The sequence below is a fragment of the Homalodisca vitripennis genome, chromosome 6, assembly GCF_021130785.1.
Source record: "Homalodisca vitripennis isolate AUS2020 chromosome 6, UT_GWSS_2.1, whole genome shotgun sequence".
Taxonomy (NCBI): domain Eukaryota; kingdom Metazoa; phylum Arthropoda; class Insecta; order Hemiptera; family Cicadellidae; genus Homalodisca; species Homalodisca vitripennis.
In genome coordinates this window covers 145,593,601-145,618,197 of record NC_060212.1, presented here as the reverse complement: position 1 = coordinate 145,618,197, position 24,597 = coordinate 145,593,601, and the positions used below count along the sequence as shown (strand labels likewise).

The following is a 24,597-nucleotide window of genomic DNA, read 5'->3' as shown; positions in this document are numbered from 1 at the left end:
TTGCCTTATCCAAAAAGAAGAGAAACTCGTTCTATTTTATCCCATGACCATCATTAGGAGGGTTTGAATGATACCTGCCTACCGTATCCGCGCGGCGTAAGAGGTGTGAGAGAAGCCGTAATTACGCTCACCTCGGTGTTCTGTGCGCGTAAACCACAATAAATCGTAACGTTACGTGTTGACGGATACGTTATTACTGGATTTTATGGTTCGTGGGAACTGTGCACGTTGCTGAATACTTGTTATTGATTGTTCCCCGCACTTAAATGGCAACGAGGAACTTGTGTTTAGCCGAGTTGTGGTTGTATAATGGGTCCAAGGTCACCACTTAGGTCTTGGGTAAAAGGCTCTTGGGTGGTCTTGGGCTTCTGACTTTTAATTAAATACAAATCATCCAGTTAGAACAACACGCGATTCAAGTCATAGTTGTGAAACTAAAATTCGCAAACGCCTGAACGTGTTTCGTTTCAATGGAATGTTTAGATGTCGTCTTGTTTGTTGTGAACTTTTGTGATCAAGAAAGGTTTCTCCCTGTACTGCACATACATTTCTGTGGGAAGAGGTCTGGGACCACCTTCCGTGGTGTAGCTACCACGAGGAAAGATTTTTGGTTTTTTAATCTTGGATTAAAGATTGGAAGTACCCTAGTTTAAATTTAAATCATTAATTAAATATCATATTATATATTCATATAATTCTGAGCTGATTCATATCACACAATTCATACATATTAATCATATATACTGCACACACGCGCGCACGCACGCACACACACACACACACACACACACACACACACACACACACACACACACACAAGATTTTATGGTTCGTAGGAACTGTGCACGTTGCTGAATACTTGTTATTGATTGTTCCCTATATATATCCCTATTGAATTCACCATATATATATATATATATATATATATATATATATATATATATATATATATATAGTATATATTGTTTATTATTGACAAACAATAATATCGAGTAAGAGTAGTCTGTAAGAACGGAAAAGGGTACCGTATTTTGGAGCTTTCCAACCAAACTATAAGTTTTAAAAACTCGCAAACTATTGATCCTATTAGAAGAATTTTATTCGGTTCAAGTATATTGTTTTTATAAGGTAATTTTTAAATTCAAAATGCTATTAATGTATTTACCACATTAACTATTATTCTTGACCGGAGCCGGGCGGTTAAAAAAAACTGGATTTAGTCATGTTACGTAACTCATTATTTTTGTACATCTCTATTTAAAATGTTTAATTTTCAACACAGATTTACCTATGCAGGTTTTGTTAATTTACCGCCGCCTTTTCGTTTCAAGTCCCAAGGCTACACCACCCTGGCAGTCTTTGATAACGCTCAGCCAATTATTAAGAGGATTTATTAAGATTTCTACAACGGTTTTAGTCATCTAAAACTATTATTTTAATCTTCATATTCAGTACAATCAAAAGTTATTATACTCCAGATGTGACTTTGGTAGATTTAAAATACATCCGACTATAAGGTATCAACGCCATAAGCATTTAAATATCTAATGTTAGTCTTATGAGAGTATTTTTTGATTAGTTTAAAACAGCTCATTACTAAACTATAAAAGCGTTCAACTGACAGCTATTCTCAATAAACCAACCAACTTCAATTGTCTAGTATATCACATAATTAGAATCAGCTGATTTTTTTAACATAATTAATTGAAAATGCAAAACAAGTGACCGATATTTACCAAGGGACTTTTTCTTGTATGCCATAAAAAAATTGCATCGTAAAACTACCATGATATTTTTATTAATTTATTCAAATGTTCATAGTATTTCTTACATACACCTATAAATTTAATACGGTGCAACTATTCTGCCAGTTAGGCAACTTTTTTTCAAGCAATCCCTATTTCAGGTGTTAAATTATGGAGGGTTTATGTTATGAAAAAGTCAGTTTGGTTTAAAATATTAAAATCAAAATAGATTGATAACGACACAAGAGTCTGATATATATGAAGAATTCTCAACAATTCTATAATGGATTAATCACATACGAGTTTGCCAAATAACAAACTGCCGGATAACAGTTTATAATATTACCTTGTGAACAGACAAATAATGTTTGGTAGCAAAATTCAATCGGATCTAAGGTTTGATATGAGTTTTCCTACACGTAATCTTATGACTGTTGTTCAGTATCTTTAGTTTTCCCGTTACGGTGAAAGGATTGACATATGTATGGCAGTTATTCGTCGATGGTTAGCTCAGGAGGGTAACCCGACTACCGCCAGTAGATTAGTAGGAAGCGGTCTTCGGTGGCATAATAATGAAAAGCGGGCCGCTTACACAAATGGAGGACAGTTCCAACGCACATTAAGGCTGTCCAATTTGCAGCTCCCGAAAGATTAGGTTGAATGAGCGCTTTCTGAAGTGATGGTTGTTTTATAGCCTACCGGAGGCAGTGATGGCGCGCTTGCGTGTTTCTCAACCGTGCAGGTACTGTGATAGGTGTAAGTACCTGTGCACAATTTGCAGCTCCCGAAAGATTAGGTTGAATGAGCGCTTTCTGAAGTGATGGTGAATGGTTGTTATAGCCTACCGGAGGCAGTGATGGCGCGCTTGCGTGTTTCTCAACCGTGCAGGTACTGTGATAGGTGTAAGTACCTGTGCACAATTTGCAGCTCCCGAAAGATTAGGTTGAACGAGCTTTTTCTGAAGTGATGGTTGTTATAGCCTACCGGAGGCAGTGATGGCGCGCTTGCGTGTTTCTCAACCGTGCAGGTACTGTGATAGGTGTAAGTACCTGTGCACAATTTGCAGCTCCCGAAAGATTAGGTTGAACGAGCGTTTTCTGAAGTGACGGTTGGATGGTTGTCATAGCCTACCGGAGGCAGTGATGGCGCGCTTGCGTGTTTCTCAACCGTGCAGGTACTGCGATGGATGAGAGTATCTCTCCACAATTTGCAGCTCCCGAAAGATTAGGTTGAACGAGCGTTTTCTGAAGTGACGGTTGGATGGTTGTTATAGCCTACCGGAGGCAGTGATGGCGCGCTTGCGTGTTTCTCAACCGTGCAGGTACTGCGATGGATGAGAGTACCTCTCCACAATTTGCAGCTCCCGAAAGATTAGGTTGAACAAGCGTTTTCTGAAGTGACGGTTGGATGGTTGTTATAGCCTACCGGAGGCAGTGATGGCGCGCTTGCGTGTTTCTCAACCGTGCAGGTACTGCGATGGATGAGAGTATCTCTCCACAGTTTGCAGCTCCCGAAAGGTTAGGTTGAACGAGCGTTTTCTGAAGTGACGGTTGGATGGTTGTTATAGCCTACCGGAGGCAGTGATGGCGAGCTTGCGTGTTTCTCAACCGTGCAGGTACTGCGATGGATGAGAGTATCTCTCCACAATTTGCAGCTCCCGAAAGATTAGGTTGAACAAGCGTTTTCTGAAGTGACGGTTGGATGGTTGTTATAGCCTACCGGAGGCAGTGATGGCGCGCTTGCGTGTTTCTCAACCGTGCAGGTACTGTGATAGGTGTAAGTACCTGTGCACAATTTGAAGCTGCAGAAAGATTAGATTGAACGAGCTCTTTCTGGAGTTGTGTTCGATTTATATTCCGATAAAGGTAGTGACAGCAAGCTTGCGTGTTTTTAAACAGTACAGTATTGTGATGTATACAAATACCAGTCCTCAGTCTGCAACTCTCCAAAGATTAGGTAGAATGATCTCCTTCTGAAGTTGTACTTGCTTTATATTTCGATAAAGGTAGTGAATGCCAGCTCGCAAACTTTATGTCCCTGCTTTTTATTGTGGATAAGCAAGATTAAAGAATTTGGAGGCCGTAATTTCTCTCTGAGAGACCTTCCAGATATTTCCTTAAGGCGGGTAAATGATTTTGAATTGTGATTCTTGAATGGCAACCACCTCTTAAGCCTTGTTAAGCTATAAGACTATGTATTATTGTTTACTCAATGATATTCATAGTTCAAACCGTACAAGGTTTTCCACTTTGATATAACACACACTTAGCTGAATGTAAGACCATATTTAACAACATCTTGACTACTCTGATGCCCTAAGCATTTGAAGGACAATGTTTGCAATCGTTTAGAAGTGTCTGGACAATAAGGGCATACCTTGATTTATAGAGTTATACGTCAATGACAGTTCAACACTGAATGCAATCCGTGGATGTAGTGTTGCGGATATCTCTATTGCTCTAGGGAAGGGAGATATCAGTTCTGTACACATGTTACAAACAAATGAGGACACCTTTAACCTGGAAGTGAGGGGTGCGAGCTTTCCAACAGATAAACTAGTGGCAGACCGAGGGGCGTGATTGGTGATAGTGACACATTGTTGGTGAAGATGATCCCGACATCCGGTGTAGAAGCGACTTCCGGCACCTGCGTGCACAAGTGCGGCGGCTCCACCCTCCGCCCGGCATTAGCATTAGCATTAGCATCCGCAACCTTCAGTGGTCGGAGACACCCACTATTGACAGACCCGACTTCCGGTAAGTGCGGCTGAGGTTTCAGGTGCAGGGCATCTACCTGAGCTCCCGACCTTGTTCTTTGAATCCCGATTCTCAGGTACGATTCTGTAGTTCAAAAGAATCAGAGAATTCAGAAGTACGCGAAAGTTATCTCAGGTTCTAACCGAAATCCTTCGATAAAGATAAAATTACCATAACAGTGTCATAACAGTGTGTTTTACACTCAAATATGTAAAAGTATATACCGGTCTAAAAATTGAAATGTTATTGCTTCAAGTATGTTACTTTGAATAGATGTATAACCTTGTTGTCGCATCAGTAAGTTTGCAACAATTAAAATTTATATAGTTAGTGTCTCCTTTCTACCTCAGTGAGCAGGCCAGGTTCTGCAATATAAATCGTTAATTACTGAAGAAAAATGTCTTATAACAACTAATTAAATATGTAAGTGAAATATTTATCTAAATTACTTTAAAATGTTTATGCTACAGGTGCCAATTTGAAGATGGTCAGAACTTTCAGGCGTAGACACAAATAAACAGTATTTTAGTGAACTGAAGTGTTATGAATATGATCTATATACGTTAATTAAGACAGTTTCTAATTAAGGTTAATAACCATCGCACTAACCACCACCAGTCACTGTTTGTCGATCATTGACTGTGATGTCGTTATGGATCAAGTGACAAAAATGTTTTAATAATATATTTAGAAACCGATGGAATACCCTAGTGTAGTGATGCTATCGATTATGCCTCTCAACAAGTGACATTTTCCAGAAGACCCCTGAACACCTTGATTGTAGTATTCGTACATTATAAACGTCATTTATACATAACTGTATGCACAATCTTCCCAAACTAATAAAAAGAAAAAGATGGAGTAAAGCACTGACCCTTGTGGTATTCCTACTGGCTTCCCCGGCGATACGCGTAGCACCGTTACCTCACTCCAGTTTGTAGCACAGTGTAGTCGTGTGATTGATTTGATTTACCTCACATTCCACGCCTGATCACTTCTAATTTCCATTTACAAGCGGTGGTGGCGTGGCGCGGGCGCGGTGTGCGTGTGTTAAACGGGCGTCTGTTCGCCAACTCGCATACCTCGTCTGACCCTCGCCGAGACCATGTCGGCATGCCAGGGGTAGCAGGTGGCCTTCAGCGGAGTATGGTTGATGAAAAGAAAGTGATCTGCATACTAATCAATTCTCGGTAACATTACGTCATAGAATCACTTAATTGACGATAGAAACAAGTTTGTACTAAACGCTATCTTTATGCGGAGTCTATAGCGTGTTCAATTTTCTTCTACGTAATGAATTGACGATATCCAAGCGGACGATTTCAAGTGCTGTAATCTAACAATTCTGTCTATCTTTTGGATAATTTTAGGTAGTAACATAAGTTTTGATTATAGTATTCTTCGTTTTTATACTTATACGTTCTCGGTCCGTTCCGGCCAACAAACTACGGAGTAAGGCTCTAGATATAGTGTAATGTTAGAGGTTCAACTTGGTTAATTTCTTTTCTGCAAATTACAAAATTTTTAAAAACATTGCCAAAAATATACACATTGCATAAATAATGTACTGTTACATATAGTTTTCTTACAATTATAGATTTTACGACCAAGATATCTACAACAGAAAAAGCTACCAAGTTAAACGTAACTTCTTGTGTATTTTTAAATAAAATTCACAACTTTTACCCTACTTCGCGTAATGCAAATAACCTTCCACAAAAACATACAAGATATATAAAGTTAATGAATGACCACAGTTTTATGAGGAATAACATCATATATGAAATTACTAATATTGTGTCTAAAATATTTTGCTTGGGAGTTCTTAAAAAAAAGAATACTTGAACAATCTCAATCAAAAGTAAAATAATTCTTTGTTTTATTATTATTAAGGTGTAACACAAAAAATGTTTTTATAGAAAACAAAATGTGCTATAGAAAATAGGATTGCTTACGTACTTAGCGGTAAATGAATTCATTTCTTTTACTACGAACTATATAACAACCCTTAAACATGTATTACATATTTCTTTTTTTATATATTAGTAATATTGATTACAAGTTGTTAAAGAAAATCAAGATTACAAAACTTAAAAAAATAAAATTCTTCTCTGTCATAGATACAGAACATTTGCCTATTTCAAATGTTTCAAAAGTATTCATTGCAGTCGTCTGTCGGACACTGCACATCTGACGGTCTGTTAAAGTTAGAAAAGAATATGATCAGAAAAACAAAATTATCGTCTGATATTTTTAACCCTTTCGATACACTCCCCTTTCGACCCTCAAAAAGTCAGTGAAGCCGACGGTAATTTTTTTCTTAAAAAAAGAAAAAGCAAGTAGTACGGTTATACAGTGCAACTTGGCTCTGGGGTCCTAGACTATTAAGTAGGGTTGGAGCAGGAGAATCACGCAAACAAAGAACAATATTTGTAATGTATTATTTTTATTTTAAAGTGTTATAGATTACCAAAATTTGAGAAAAATGTGATATTTATCGTTATTAGCTGTTCTCATACTGATCATCACAGTTTTACATAAACGTTTAAACTAGCCATCAGTTCATCCTGCAGTAAACTTAAAACAAACTATACAAAATTATAATGTATTCTTGATCGGACGTTTCAGAACAATAAAAAAGTAAACAAATGTTACCAACCTGCTTCAACCTTTATCGTACAGACTTTCTACTTCAGTACAAAATATTTAAATACATATATTTAATTTTAGTTAATAAATTCCAATACTAGCAAGTACATATAATTTTATTTAGATTTGCTAAAACATATTTTTTGTAATTACACTTAAATATCCAGTTAAATTATACTCATTCATTTGTTAGAAATCGTTCAAAAATGTGAGAAAATAAAATAAAATATTCTCTTTTTGCTCTTCCCTTGATGCCCCAACATATTGTTTGATCTTCTACCAGTGCTGGAAATGAAATCAATGATCCGCTAAGGGAATTCCGCGACCACGAAACAGGATATCTCTGGAGAGAAAGATGATCCTCTGCAGGTCTGCAAGGTCAGCGTAGAACGGGAGCTGCGAGGAAGTGTGATATCTGTTACAGACAGCTGCCCGCCTCGCCGCGCCGCAGCCACACACAGGTGCTCGCAGCTCACTCTTCTCCTGGTTGTGCATTTAAACTGGTGAAGAAAGGACCTGTTGGGGAACACAGGAAGTGGGAATGCGGAAGCTACATAGGCAGACATCAGGTGATGGATCTTCAGCCAAAACTTCCGCCCCACGTGCCGCCCGCGACCGGACGCGACGTGCCACAGCTGTTTCGCGATCTGATTTCATTCAGCCCTTCTTGCTTGGGCCTTACTGTTCGCCAAAATTAGATTCAATTTGAATATTTGCGATGTTTATTTAGTTTTGAATAGTACACAAACACACAATTATTGTGCAGTTAAGAAAAGACTGTGTTATTATAATTATGGAACATAACTCAATCATTATGAATGTTAGTAGATCGTCATATTGCAATGCCCTTTACATCCAGTAACGTAAGGTTGCATAATTAGTGACGTTAAGTTTTTCACCCTTTTCTGCCTGTATGTACGTAGATAAAAATATGTGCATACAATCTCAGAATCGACCTTTCTAATACGATTGAAAACTGCACTAAAATGATATATAGCATATAATCGGTGATGTTACAACTATGTAAACTTTTGTACATAAGGTGTCAATGAAATTTGAGAAACATGTCAATAAGTAAAACAATCCTGTATTATATTTATTTAATAGGATTATTTATGGCCACTTATCTGCTGTTTGTTTAAAGTAATCTGTGTTTACTAACGTGTTACTCTTCTAACGAATACATAATAAACGTAATTGAAACGTTCCAAGTCGGTTATTTTTGTGTTGTGTATAATTTAATAAACAAATAATCATTTCCCGCATTTCGTTTAAATCAGTATATTTGAAACAGAATAAAAATATTCAAAATTGGTTGAAAACTAACTACATAAATGTTTTTTCAAAGGCATGTAAACGGTCAAAATAGTGCTGATATAATGCTAAGCAAATCCCTTACAGTATATTACAGCGATATTTTAAAATGAGAGCTGGGATCAAAAGGGTTGTTATGATTACGGTCCTCCACATAGTACGGTTGATCAACCCTACAGAAATAATTTAAAATAAAATGTATGATGCATTATAGCATGCTGTAAAATGTATTTAACTTTAAAACACATCTAGCTGATTACATTAATGCTTTGTAGAACATAACGCATTTTATTAACTCAGCATATAACTCCAGATGCTAGAAAATTTCATTTCTGTCTGTCTCGAGAACATCTCGTTTAGAGTTAAGAATGCAGCTTCATTTTTATATAAGGAACATCGCATTCGAGCGTAAGTTAACATTTGTACATCGATATTATGGGTAACCATGACAGCACGTGAAAATCATAGAGTAAAAAAATTGTATACAGTTTGAGTACAATCATACGCCATTTTAAGATGTGATACTTAGTGGATTAGTTGGTACGATATTTGCTACATCCTATCAGGTCCTTCGATATTCCATTGTATAAGTTTACTTATATACAGACAAAGGACAGTTCGATGATGGCGCGTGTCTCTCCACGGGAGTTTGCTGAGCGTTAGCTAAATATAACCTCAATAAACTTGATACATTTTGCATATTATTTTGCTTAGCTATCACTAAAGATTCTAGGAAAATTCCTATTTTTTTTCTCCCTAAGTGTCTGTTTTATGCTGGATACCTCAAGAACGAATTGAGCTATGGACTTGAAATTTAGCCTAATTTCATTTCTGTATAGGATCGTGATTAATGATAGGCATGTCCCTTTACAGGATTTGCTGCGGGTTTAGGTAGTTTATATATCCGCAGGATATCAATCAGGTGGACTTCATATGTGGAGTTCATTTCTACATAGTGCAGAATGGGTTCCATAACGTGCACGTCTGTCCATGGCAAATATATGTGCACCTTTGAAACCTAACAGTATTAGACTTCTATTGAGAAGTCTAATACTGTTAGGTTACAGAAGAAATGTTTTCTGTCTATTGAGACAGAAAACATTTCTTCTCTGTCTGCCTAGTGGCTGTGCAAGATTCTTCTCTGACTGATTTTCCGTCTGGACGAAGATCATCTCGAGAATGAAACGAGTCATAGAATTGCATGCAATTTCAACGAAGCCGGTTACGTGGCATGTGGTCTGTCTCCTACCTCGTTGTTTAACAAATTGTGCAACAACTTTATCAATGGACTATTATAATGCCAATTGTTGCGATTGTATTTAAACCAGAATCAATCCAAAACTATGTATCGAAAACTTACACAGCTTAGTAAATAAGATCAGTGAACATAAATCTTTTTTCCTTCTCTTTTTTAAGCCTCAGCTACACAGCTATGTAGGCTTCGATGTTCACTGGTTTATCTCGTGTCTATACATGATAGGCCCTCCCCGGGATTTGAACCCGTGATCTCTCAGTTAGAGAAGGAAAAAAAAATCCTTAGTGATATGGTAGGTTCCAAAAATGGTGCTACCACGTCTAAGTGCCTGTATTATGTATTATTTTACACTTTTTGAATACCCAGAATTTGGCTTCAGGTAAAATATTATAATTGAACTTAACATTATAATATTATGTTGTCTATATATTTTTTATTATAGCCCTATACATTTATACTGTGTAGAATGAATTACAGTTAATAGAGGGCGCTTTTCACTACATTTTACATGATGCTATAAAAATCGTTTTATCTAATTTGCTACATTTATTTGTCACAATAGTTTCTGTTTATAACCTATAACTGTATTTACATTTAGCGATCGATTTATTAACAAACTATAATAAAAATTAAATTTAAAATATAACTTTATCTAGGATTTAGTTACAACTTATTTTAATTAATTTTGAAAATCACACCTAAATCGTGGAAATCAAGTTGGGAAAGCCATAGATTAGAATACTATTGGAGTGTTGTCACATATTTCACTAATGCCAAATAGATTAGGCAATGATCCTAATTAATAAGATGACACCAAATTTCAAGCCTAACGGTGAAGCTCCAAAGAACTCTTTAACATATTACAATGCTTTATCATTCATTTATCCTTAATTTATATAATTATTAAGAGTAAATCAGAAAAAAACAATTTAAATAAGGAATTAATATTTTATACAGAATATTTAGTCTAGGTCTGTATTTCATATCCTTCGTCATAATCAGCCTTGAAGCCAAGATTCATTTTATGTTACATAAGCAAGTAATCTAGATTTTCATGAAATCAATAGAGGATTTTCCTCTAAGAAGGAAACAGATTGTCAGCTATGATAGTTTTGGTCTGGCACTAAATGGGAGGATATTAAAAGGATTTAAAATAGGGGTCAACAGTTTTATCTCTTCTCCTATAAGACTTATAGAGCTAATGAATACTTCATAAAGTAAGTCTATTATTCTGTGTTTGCATCCAAACTAGATTAATACGGACTTGTTATCGTTGCTACAAAAAACATCTGATTTTGTGTTCCTGAAATGTCAATGTTTATAAGCTAAGTTTAGCATGTAAATATTGATATGTGAATGTCAAAATTTCATTTTCTTATCTCGTGGTTGCCGTTGAAATGAAAATAACTGAGAAATGTAAGTACTTTGCTAATCGTTATGTTAATTTCATTAGTCAAACATTTCACACACAATCTAAGTAATTTAATCAAACCAAACCATTTAAGCAATGAAGATTTGCCAAATTAACTGTGTTACATTAGTGCATATACGAGTTTAGACGAATTAATTTAATTTTTATTTTCACTAGTATAACTTTTTCACGGCTACATCAGGTGGTAGAATACTGTCTTTAGGGTTTAGGCTCTTGCAGATACAGGATCAACTCACAATATCTAAAGCTAGTAGTCTTTCTAATGCTTTTATACCCTAACCAAAAGTATTGACAAGTATTTAAGTATTAAGTGTTAAGCTGCAATTTTATAATATAATACAATGTGTATAATATAATGTAAAAATTGATTACACAGGAAATACAACAGTACAGACCTACTACTTCTGAAAACTTACCTATGCAAGTTAACAGTATATAATAATTGTTACACATTTTCTTGTAAAATATTAAATAAACACTTTGAATATTTATATCCGTACCAATACCGAGTTCTGTGCATGTTTATTTCCAGTATGCGTCAGAATCAGACATCGCTACCTGCTCGTACTGATGATGATGACCGGTATGATGCTGACCACCATGAACTGCCTCACTTTCTCGCTCCTGTTGGACAAACTCATGTACAAGAAGCGACATCACAGTAGGGATGAAATCGTCTGTCCCCAAGTGGTCAGCACTGATCACCATCCTACAGGCTATGTATGTTACTGATGTTGCCCATCAGTCTTTAGTTCGTTTATTTGACTTGTGTGAAACTTCTGTAATATATAGATTATGGTCGTGATTTTTCACGACGGTTCGTCTTCTCCAACCAAATTACTGGACTTTTTAATCCAGGCTAGGTGAGTTACGACTGGTTTGGAATATACGTCGGTACTTTGGGATTATACCGACCACACCAGTATGAAGAACACAAAAATATAAATTTATAGAAACAAACATGAGAGAACGAAAAAACAACTCTTTAATTACAAAATTACAAACTTACTAGCATTTCCAGGTATTGCGATCGGTATTGTTGTCGCTGTTGTCTTATCTTTCTCGAGAATCCCGATTACGGCAGGCCGCGCGGCATCACATTATTATTTAAGTTTTTTGCACGGTACATAATTGCCTTTCCATTACAATTCAATTTATGTTTCTGATCAGCCCCTGTAGAATTTGATATTTTACTGATAGGTACTATCTCGAGGGATGTTTTTCTTTCGTTTGACATCAGCGCGGCGCAGCACCTTCGGTGCTGCGCCGCTCTGATGGCCAGAGGCACTCGCATTTTGTGTGGCAGAGTGTGATCAAGAATAAAAACAAGTTTTAAGTGTTTTTTTTTTTCAATAAAGAGTTTAGTTTTTGTTTGGTAATGTTTGTTTTTGTTGAATTTTTGTGTTTGGACAAATGTAGGGGTAAAACACGGAAGTACAACAATGCGACGCACCAGCTGAAAGGGCGGCGAGACTCTGCAATCACGTTATCTACTATACCGCTCGACTTTGACCTCTGTCTGAGGATGGGGAGGGGTTTGCGATAAGACAATTCCTGTTTTATATTCACGAAATATTGTTCTACGCTAATCTAGTAATCAGTAGAAGCAAAATGTCAAATAACGATTCATGTCTGGGTGTGGTCGGTATATCCCAAAGTACCTATACTTCATGGAATTGTATCAAAATAATCCTCAAACTCAGGCAACTGATCCGAATGCTTGGACCTACATTTTAAAACGTTGTCTGTTTCATGGATCGTCCATTATTGAAAACATTAAATTGAAAACATTCTGCATAGGTTTAAATAACGCTTTAGAATGCTTTAGTCATGATTAAAGGTTGTAGGCCTTCTCTAAAAGATCGTAAAAGTACACAAGCGGAAAGTACTATATTAAGATGAACCTCTATAAATAGAACAAAGGGTATATATTGGTACCTCTTCGTCACTCGATTATAGGACTGAGGGTCCATGCCCAATTTTCACGATTATGGATGTAGTAAAATTCCACAATCGAGCCTAAAATCGTCACTAGAATATAATATGTAGATATAATAATTATTATTTCCAATTATTGTTTAAAACATACTCCAACTAATAGAATTTAGTACATGAGTAATAGGAAATTTCGCTGCATTATAAAAATGATTTATGAATTATGTACTTACGTCTATACTCATTATGTGCTGTATAACAATGGTGGCTGATTATCTGAAAAGTTTTTAAGAGAGAGAGAAAAAAAATAATTGATTCATATCATCACATTCCAGTATTTGTAACAAATTACTGTGTTTTGAAACTTGTTTTCTGACAGACCGATTTATGGACCATTGAAGATCCGAGATTCTTTTTAGTGATGGAGGACGCAGGTGGATCCTAAGTCAAAAAGGATTGTACTGATTGAATTATATTGATTTGGGATAGATATAAGAGGTATTAATTGCAGAAATATATTTTAGAATACCTACATACAGATTAATGTTTGAACCTACATTGAAAATAATACTGTTCAAACAAACATTTAACACTATTTAAGACTATTACTTACAAAGTTAATTTTAACTAACTTAAAAAAAATACATCTCACGACATGGTACACACATTGATCACCCACCCTTAATTATATGAATTATAAACACAAAATATATAAAATGTTATATTATAGCTAATCCGGCATGTGCACGTATTTGCCTGTAAATCTCGTGAAATTGAGTAAATAAAGGTATATAAAGCAACAGAACTATATGTCTATTACAAATTAGTTTGTATTAAACCGGTTACAATATAGGATGGTGATGTTGCTGAAGGGGATTCTACCGAGTGGGTGATGTAACTGGTTATTATAAAACTGTTAATACAGAGTATGTATGCTGGTCTGTATATTTAGGCAGTACATTTTATAAGGCCCAGCTTTGTGCGCCGCCGCTCCCGCGCGCCGTCGTTCGCTAGACCGCCAGACGTTTAGCACCGCTACAGATCCAATACCGCCACGGCAAAATCACCCGTTTTTTTGCATGGTCACATATTAAATTACATAACTTTCGTAAATTTTGAGCTAGCCTTTTAGTTTTGGTTTTGTTTTTGAGGGGAAGAGATGTACTTTCAGTTGATGTAATAAATTACAGTTTTATTATTTTTTTTAACATTTGTTTAGTAGTATGTATGCCTGTGGTAATTAAAAAAAAAATAAAAAAAAATCTTAAGTTTGAGGTCCAAAAACACACTGAATAAGTAACTTGGGCTCAAATAACGTTTTTTAACCTAAAAGTACGTATTGTTTTGAGCATATACTAAAAGTTACAAATATATTCCACAGAAATTGCATAAAATAATGTAATTTAAGTAAAATTCAAAAACTTTCAAAAATTCCGCTGTAGGATGAAGATACACTTGTTACTATAGAAACAAGTAAATATCAATATTTTATAGTTGAAATGAAGCAGAGCAATACAATTCAAAGTTAATATAAATATATTTAAATATATTTTATATATATTATGTTTAAACTATAAGGACAAAGGCGTAAAGTTCACAGAGCCACTATAGTGGCCCGCGGCGCTCAAGGTACCGCATACGGCGAGCCACTATAGTGGCTCACGGCGGTCAAAGGGTTAAACTAGTTCATTGTTATCATTTAGAAACAGCTGTCAAATTGTAAACAAGCATGACTGAGAAGTTCTCTGTCTATGAGCGAGCTCAGATTGGCTTCGCTTTATGAGCTGTGGAAATCGATTATTTTAGTGCAAAGATGGTGGTGTAGATAGAAGGGAGTAAATGCTTCAATGCGCCCAGAGGCAATTAAGAACTGTCATGCAAAGCCGATAATCACGGTTTCTGTGAAAGACATAAAAAGAAGTGGCCGCTCATCTACATCAAGATCGGAGGAAAATGTGGTAACATTTCAGGAAGTGTTTACTCGTAGACCAACATAACTAACACGTCAGGCAGCCCACGAAAGTGGATTAACAAGGCGTACAGTACGTATGGTGTTTCATAAGGACCTACATTGTCGCCCATTTAAACCTCATTATGTACAGGAGTTGAAACTTAAAAACTGTGACCGAAGAATGGAATATAGAGAATTAATGCAGGTTTGGCACGAAGATTGGAAACAGCTGTTTGAAAATAACTTGTGGAGTGATGAGGCCGTGCTCCATTTTGGTGGTTTTGTCATTCATTATAACTGCCATAACTGGGCGCCATGTGATACCGATCCCGAAATGACGGTTGAGAGGTTGCAAACTCGCCCAAAAGTGACAGTGTGGTGTGGAAGACTGCAACAAAAGGTCATTTTTCCATACCTTCAGCGTGACATTCTGATCGCTTTCTTCAGATGCTTCGAGACTATGTGTGGCTTACTATGGGAAAAACATTAACGACCTTATTTTTATGCGAGATGGTGCGCCACCCCACTTTGTAATAATCGTTCTCGAGTGGTTGGAGCAAACATTTCCTGGGCTTTGGCTGGAACAGCGTAGACCGCATGAATGACCTGCAGATCTTACTTAATAAGAATTTTTTTGCTGGGCTACCCAAGGAGAAGGTATACAAGTCCAAAGCACGTACATTGGAGGAGGAATTGGAAAACATAATTCAAGAGGTTACCACCAACATCACAATTGGCTTCCTTCAGAAAAACGTAAATTGTATCTCTGGTAGTTTGAGAAAGTTAGTTAACAACACCGGTGTCAACGTTGAGACTTAACTTATTCCTATGTTTTATTATGTAGCGAAATACTCGGTTTCTTTATAAATCAAGATCATTATTAAATAATTTTTAACAGTTTTATAATACCTAGTTACTTTTTACCCACACGGTACATTATGGTCCGAAATGGTCAAAGTTTTTAAATCAAGACGTCATTAATACCTAAAAGCCAATACTCGTCAGTAAATACTTTTTAACATTAAAATTTACCAAGCCAATTTATATACATTAAAGTTGTCAAAGGTGGTTATGGTGTTTTCCTTCTCAAAATTGTTATTCAGATCTCGAAATATCAGTTGAAGAACTGCAGTGGAGAGAGATTCCTTGTAAGCTCCATCCTTGAAGAAATAGGTAAGAATGGTCATGGCAATATTACGGCGGCATGGACCATGGACCAGACAAAGTTGTACTGGTTTATCCGACACTGATCTATACTCCATCATTTGGGTGAGTAGTATTTAGAGTTATGGGACAAATTATTTTGAAAGAATAAAACAATGTTTGGTATCAATGTTAAGCTTTGTCTAGGAAGAATTCGACTGGGGGAAGGAGCTGCAGCTGTATATCGTGGCGGCGTGGTCTGTAGGCTACGTGATGGGCAGGTTCCCGACTGGACTCCTCGCGAACAAACTGGGAGCCAAGAGTCTGTACGGTTATTCCGTCTTCATCACGGGGATCTGCGCCCTGCTGACGCCCTTGTGTGCGCGTTCCAGTCCCTACATCATCTTGGCTAACCGTGTATGCAGTGGAATCTTCGCGGTAATTAATGTAATTTGTCTAACGTAGTGTAATGTTTGCGATAACTCAAACTAAACACAGTCCGAAGAACGGCGGCGCCTGAGCCCCTGAAGGTTTACAGATTCTTGCCGAACTAAGCGCTCTGACCCTCGCATCCACATCTTCTAGTCAAGCTGCCCTGCCAATCACTGAGTTCTTATTGTGCGTTGATAAGTTTTATTAATTCTTATTAAATTCAGTAATTTTTGTAATCTTTACAACAAAAAAATCATACAAAAAAAAGAAATTTTGACATTCCCCGGAAGAAAGCAGATATTGTGCTAGCCTATTATAAGTGATAAGGTCACTGACACAGTCTGTGTAGAAATGAACTTTCATGTAAAATTTAAAGTCAACACAGATAAACTGTTTTTTATATCTGGTAGTTAGGCAACATGTATTATTATTACACACATGTTGAAGTTTTTACACCCAACATGGTTACACTGCTAAGACTTGTGTCGAAATATTTGCTGACGCTCAGCCAATTCCCATCAAGTGATATACACTTTAATTAACCTTAATTTTTCATATTTATGAATGAAAAATGTTGTATATAGATCGGTTTGTCTTCGATATGTCGTGCGAATAGATAGAAAAAAAGGAAATTGTTGTTATTTCTGGGAGGGTGATAGGGTTCTCGAACATAATTGCATAACATAACAACACATATTTATAAGTATTTAGACTCATTATCTGTCATTGCCATGAAGGAAACACATTTTATACAATGATTTTAATAAATAGCATTAATCGTTTCTGTACACTGTTTATGCCTTAAAAGATTGAAAGGTAGAAGTGTTGATTGTATTGTGGGCAATAAAACCTTGCATTTAATTAGAAAAAGACTTTACATAAAATAAATTTATGTTCTAAACACCAAAAGTGAGGTCATTTGGAGCTAAGACTTTAACCTCACGTACGAATTGTTAAAAAGTAAGTTATTAAAACATCGTATTCTGATCTCTTTCATTTTATCATTCTAGTAAGATATTTATAATCCAGTTCTTATATACAGGTTTTAAATTCAATATATCCAGACTTTTCCCAATATGTACAGACGTTTCAAGACATGAAATATTAGTGGATTTCAATAAAACCTTTGATTTCTCAAACACTCTCCCCGATTTAAAACCTTATACCGATACAAGTTTTAGTAAAACCATTAGTAATTCTTGTTTCTGGAAATTTGATCTTTTAAATTATTTTTTCCGTCTCATTTAACTTTTTGATCTGCTGTTCTCCACACAGTCAGTCGAGTGTTGCATTGTTGCAGAGTGCACTGTACCCTTGCATAGCGTGGTTTGCGGCGCACTGGTTCCCTGGGCGAGAAATGGGCTTCATGATAAGCCTCACTGTGGCCGGTAAAGTTACATAATTGATACATACATCATTTCCTTAAGTTGTATATTATGATCGTAATGAAGGTCATGCAATCGATTTTGGATTTGGACAATATTTTAATATGTACAATTCATAGCTCTTCAAGATGCGTTCCATGAATACAGAAATTCTTTTGACCATTCCACGCGAAATTACAGGTATTCCAAGTGGGTAAATTAGGCAATTTTTGTGATCAACCCAAATAAAAAAGGATAAATGTAAAAATATGAAACTTTTAAAGTGTGCACGTGGGTTGTGTCTTCAAGGAATTATATTTTTATGTATACAACATTATAAGTAATATTGTAGAGTAGGATTTAGGAGCTTATTGTTATCAGACCTAAAGAAAAGTTTTTTGATAGTGATCTATAATTTTTACAGTACGTATATAAAAGGATGACAGGATAAAACACAGCAATATAAAACAAATATTCATAAGTAAAAAGTGTCAAAAAAAGTGTTAGTAGTTTAAATTAATACTATCTGGGAGAGTATGTGTGAGGAAAGTTAAATGTTTTAATGTTTTCTGTAGTAATTAATATTGTATCATTGCTGATGATGTTAATGTAAGTTTTCCTTCATAAATAGGTAAGGTTTTTTATTTATAAAAATTGTTCGTAAGGGAATATTTTATCAATAATGAATTAATTTTTTAAAATGATATTTAATTGAGAATATTATATTTCTTACGTAAGAGGAAAAATTATCTTGCTCTCTAAAACTATACCTCTGGTACATTTTGTAAAGAATTTACACTCTTATCTTCAGGAATTTGTATTTGGGCCTAGGTACAAACTGTCTAAATTTCCTACTTTTAACTCCTCACTTTGAGGAATATTAATAATTTATTATTTGTCTTATTTACTGTACGAACTTATACCGGCCCAAAAATCGATTGCACTACCTTAATCAAGTAAGTGATTTGTCAAAAGATTTATACATTTTTGTGTCATAGGTCATAGGCTGTCCTCCGCCTTTATCAGTTTCCCGAGTTTTGGAGGTACATTGAAGGAGGTGTATTAAGTAAAAAGTTAAGTTTCTTTATGAAAGAGGTTTATCTTTATACCACAAGTTTGGCGGAAGAAAACAAATAATGTATTTGAAGAGTCACGAAGAAACCAGAGATTGTAGGTGTAGTTTTACTATCTCGGGTTTGGTTTAATTTCTTTGAGGACAGTGTAACTAACATTTTGGCCTAAATGTTGTTGTAGTTTGGAGAACGTTTTCAATCAAGTCAGAAATTATATGATTAGTGAAGACCGAGATTGCAAACTTGATATCGTAGGTTATAATTATAATTAATGAGCCGAATAGCATGACTAGAAGTACCAACACAATCATTTGTATAAGACCACGAGCTGTACACAGTGCCGTGAACTGAAAGTTCGCCCAATTAATTGGGTTCATTTAATATTGTTTTCCTTTGTCATTTCAGGCTTCCCGTTAGGCTGCATGGTTACGTTTCCCTTCTCTCATAAGATGTACCATATCTTCAACAAATGGGCGACTGCCTACTATGCGATGGGAGGGATGACAATAATCTGGGCATACCTTTGGCAGGCGTACATCTGGGACTACCCGTTCAACCACCCCCGCATCTCCCGGGGCGAACTGGAGTTCCTGGCCGACGGGATACACATGTATGCGTACGACACTGAAGTACGCTGTGATAAGAGTAAATTAGGCAAAATGTGAAATACTAATAGATGAAGAATACAAAATGTTTTGAACAGATAATGTAAAAGTGTCGCAAATTTCCTTCTTTATCTTTTGAACTTGCGTCCAAAAATTCCTTTTCACTACAAGAACTTTATTGAATATATGTCAGGCTGTGGAGTTTGCTTTGTTACTCATGACGAAGTGTATTTTTGCACATTTAATACACTATATATTTAAAACATTTATTTCGATTACTGTTTAACTCAAATCTGCTTGTAAGGCATTACTACCAAGTTGACTAAAGGCAGTTAATAATAGACTGTAACGGGATGTCTGGGGGGGGGGTGGGGGGGGGGGGGGGTGGGGGGGGGGGGGGGTGGGGGGGGGGGGGGGTGGGGGGGGGGGGGGGTGGGGGGGGGGGGGGGTGGGGGGGGAACCACAATAACCGTATTTGTTTTGTCTATTCTATGCACCACTCTAAAACATGAACTAAAAATTTAATAAAAAAAATACACCAATTATTAAAAACTGAACTACAGAATTACAGGTCACAAATATGGAAATATTTCTTCCTCCACAATTCTTCCGTCTTCAAAAGCAAAAACAAAGGACTAACCGTCACTAACTGTAATATTAGTAACAACTTCATTCTGCCCTCCAGTACTAAGTGGTCTGATGCAGCCGTAATGTTACAGTATCTAATATACTATACAGCGCATGTGAAACTGAGCTGACTGACTCCCTGAATATATAGATACAAATTCTAACATAGTTCTAGAAGTGCATGGAAACTTGAAATTTGGCACGGCAGGTACCCTAACTCGACAATATGACCCGGAGGACAAAGTTCTGAAAACCGGACTTTTTTGTTTTATAAAACCCTCAAAAAAAATTCCTCAAAATCGCGCATATCTTTAACCCCTGCAGGCATTTCTTGTAAGCCTGAGATAGCGGTGTGAACTGTTTGGAGCTAGCTGTCAATCTGACGAAAAAATCGTTAGTCCCAGCGAATGAAGTGAACTACACAAAAAGGTCCCAGTTGACTTTTTTGGTCCTATTCTCGTCGTGGTTTAAGCGACAAAACGCGGGAATGTTTGACATTCCAGAGATTTTTTTGCTTAAAATAAAGTTTCGGAGCCTGATTAGTGGCCGAACGGTTAGGTCGGTAGCTCAAATCTGATTGACCCATCAAATTAGCAAATTGCGCGATCTACAGAAAAGGACCAGTAATACTTTTGCTCTATCTCCAGTGGATCGGCCGAAAAACGTGATTATGTGCAATTGTTTTGTAAATTTTTACTGTGAAACTTTGTGTTTTCGGGCTCGATAGCGGCGAAAACCATTGGACGGAGGTCGAAATAAGACAGACGTTGGAGTTAAGGAAATGAGGTAATCTACAAAAATGTGCGCCGTAATACTCTTTACTCTATCTCCATTGGTTTGGCCGGCAAAACGTGATTAAGATGAAAATTATTTTGGAAAATTTTTCGCCTAAAAATTTACCTTTCGTGTCTCGATAGCGGCTAAACGGTTGGTCGTAGCTCAAAACAAATTTTTGAAAAGGGGGGATTTAAGAAATTTTTGCCGTGAATCTACAAAAGAATGTTTCCAGTAACATTTTGCCTTATCTCTTAACGGTGTTGGCTGCATAAACGCGTTTTAAAGTATTTAAAACTGCCCAGTGCAGGCCTATTTACGTGTCCTAAGCTGCTGTACTGCCTAAATTATAGGTCGTTAGCTTAAAAAATACTGATGGCATAATCGAAATAAAAAATCAAATTTTCGACTCAAGAAAGGTCCATTCACTTTTTCTTGTATCTCTAACGGTTATCTAATATACTATACAGCACCGCATGTGAACCTGACTGACTGACTGACTCACTGATAAATAGATACAAATTCTAATTTTATAGGGGGGTTTTTTTTTTTCTTAGAAAAGTGCTGGAAACTTGAAATTTTGAGCACGCAGGTACCCTCTCACAATATGACCCGGAGGAAAAGTCTGAAACAAGGACTTTTTTGTTTTTAAAACCCTCAAAAAAATTTCCTCAAAAATCGCGCATATCTTTACCCCTGCAGGCATTTCTTGTAAGCTGGATAGCGGGTGAACTGTTGAGAGCTAGCTCAAATCCTGACGAAAAATCGTTAGTTCAGGAATGAAGTGAACTACAAAAACAGGCTCCAGTGACTTTTTGTCCTATCTCGTGGGGTTAAGCGAACAAAACGCGGAATGTTTGACATCTCCAGAGATTTTTTTGCTTAAAATAGAAGTTTCGAGATTGATACGTGGCCGAACGGTATGTCGTAGCCTCAAATCTGATTGGACCCCATCAAATTAAGCAAATTGCGCGATCTACAGAAAAGGACCAGTAAACTTTTTGCTCCTATCTCCAGTTGGTTCGGCCGAAAAACGTGATTATGTGCAATTGTTTCTGTAATTTTTACGTGAAACTTTTATGTTTTTCGGGCTCGATAGCTCGGCGACACCATTGGACGGAGGTCGAAATAAGACAGACGTTGGAGTTCAGGAAATGAGTTAATCTACCAAAAATGTGCCAGTAACCTCTTTACTCTATCTCCATTGGTTTGGCCGCAAAACGTGATTAAAGTGAAAATATTTGGAAACGAACTTTTCGCCTAAAAAATTACCCTTTCGGGCTCGATAGCAGGCCTAGCCCTAAACGGTTGGGTTCGTAGCTCCAAAACAAATTTTTAAAAGAGATTTAAGAAAATTGCGTGGATCTACAAAAAATCGTTCAGTAACATGTTTGCCTTATCTTTAACGGTTTGGCTGCATAACGCGTTTTTTTACAAAGTATTTAAAACTGCCCAGTGCAGCCTTTTGTCCTACAGCTCTGGTACTGCCGTAAATTATAGGTGTCGTAGCTTAAATCTGATGGCATAATCGAAATAAAAAAATCAAATTTTCGACAAGAAAGGTCACATTCACTTTTTCCTTGTAATCCTCTAACGGTTATTCTAATATACTATACAGCCGCATGTGATATCTGACTCACTCACTGACTGACATATATATACAAATTCTAACATACTTTCTAGAAGTGCTGGAAACTTGGAAATTTGGCATCAGGTAACCTTGTTGCAATATGACCTAGCAGGAAAAGTCTGAAAACCGGATATTTTGTACTTTTTAACCCTTCTAAAAAAATTAAAAAACCGGTTGGAAACTGGTCTTAAAAAACTGGTTTGTTAGTTTTTTGCTTTAGACGCCGTCTAGTGAATAAAAACCGTTGGTCGTAGCTCAATACTACTAATGTTTTGACGGGATTTTTAGCGGGAAATTGTCTGATCTACAAAATAGGCACATTATATTTTTCCCACATCCTCTACCGATCAAAACCCGTACAACAAATGCTTCCAAAACTCTCGAACATTTTGTCCGAATTATTTGGTCAATTTTCGCTTGTAGACTTTGTGTTTGAGGCTCTGTGAGTGTCTAAAAACCCGTAGATCGTTGCTTACCAGGATCTGACGATAAAAAAAAACGCGTAGTGTGGAGTGAAGCTCGATCCTACAAAAAAAGGTCCAGTGGACTTTTTGCTCTATCTCCATTGGTTTTGGCCCGCAAAAACGCGATTTTAAGTGAAAACATTTTGAAAATTTTTGCCCAAAAATTTTACCCTTATCGGGCTCGATAGCGCTCTGCCCTAAACGGTTTGGTTGTTATGCTCAAATGAAATATTCAATGGGATTGTAGTAAAACGGCCGTGATCTCTACAAAAAAGGTCAAGTAAACATCATTTGCCCTTATACCCCAAGATGGTTTGGCCGCATTACGCGTTTTAAAGTATCCGATTTTTGGACAAAGTTTTACGAGGAGATATTGTTTTCTGGGCTCCGTTGGCAGACAAAACCTGTAGGTTTTATGGCCAAAATTGATAAAATTTGATTTTAATACAAAATAATTGCGATCTACAAAACAGGTGTCCAGTGGTCTGTTCACACCTAAATTCTTCCATGGTTTAGCCGTTAAAAACGTGATTATGTATGAAAATGTCACTTAACAAACTTACCGTTCCGGCAGCTCGATTAGTGGCCGAGACCCGTTGGGGCCCCTAGCTTAAATGTGTAAAATTTTTTTTGTAACTAGCTATTGATAAGGATCTACCAAATAAGGTTCAGCAGCTTTATAATCGTTTAATTTTTTCCGTAAGCCTGGTAAAATGCTCTAAAAGGCAAATTCTTTGTCGTCAATTTTAGGGGTTTTAAATCTTGCTAACTATAATATTAGTGCGATTCATGCCGGTTTCCAGATTGGAAAACCAAAAGCACAACAAAATCCCGAAGCCCCGCCTTGTATTAATACGTTAAACGAGTGACTAAAACCCCCCTCCACAATCAGGGAGTTTGGTCTGGTGGAGCGTTTAGTGAAGCTTCAAAAGTAGATAGGGGACAAGAGTTTTTTATTACGTTTCCACAAGGACGACAACACGCCGAGCGTGAAAATAGGCCCACGTGTGTCATCAAAACCCCTTGTAACATGTAACCCCCCCGGAAATTTGTTCATATGACCAGGCAATAATCCTGACTAAATTAATGAACCCCCCTGATGTCCTGTAACCCCCTTTAACATCTCCATGCCTGTTTACAGGACAGGTTGAAGCGGTAGGTCGTAAATCAAAATCTTGAGGGCCACAATCGGGAAGATAAAATTACAATTTCCGGCACAGGAAGGAGGTCCAGTTACTTTTTCTTGTAATTCTAACGGTTAACCCATAAAACGCGATTAAAGTCAAAACTTTGGTTAAAACTGAAAAAATTAAAATAACATAGGTCCAGAGATAATTCCGAATTCCGCCTTATCTCCCCGAATTTGGCCAACACCCGAAAAGGGAGGCCTGGGGTGTGTCGTTAACCCCCGGTAAGCCAATAACCCACCCCCCGCGCAATTTCCTTGT

The 24,597-nt window shown here is 36.7% G+C and overlaps 1 protein-coding gene across 1 annotated transcript in view; it reads left to right on the top strand.

Moving 5' to 3' along the window:
- The first annotated feature begins 11,037 nt into the window (after positions 1-11,037).
- Positions 11,038-24,597, top strand: part of LOC124365590 (putative inorganic phosphate cotransporter) — a 42,675-nt gene continuing 29,115 nt past the window's right edge. The window contains exons 1-5 of the mRNA XM_046821583.1: positions 11,038-11,135; positions 11,684-11,871; positions 16,388-16,618; positions 17,913-18,000; positions 19,455-19,694. Coding sequence (XP_046677539.1) covers positions 11,117-11,135; positions 11,684-11,871; positions 16,388-16,618; positions 17,913-18,000; positions 19,455-19,694 — 766 coding nt within the window. The 5' untranslated portion in view covers positions 11,038-11,116. The remainder of the gene's footprint in view (positions 11,136-11,683; positions 11,872-16,387; positions 16,619-17,912; positions 18,001-19,454; positions 19,695-24,597) is intronic.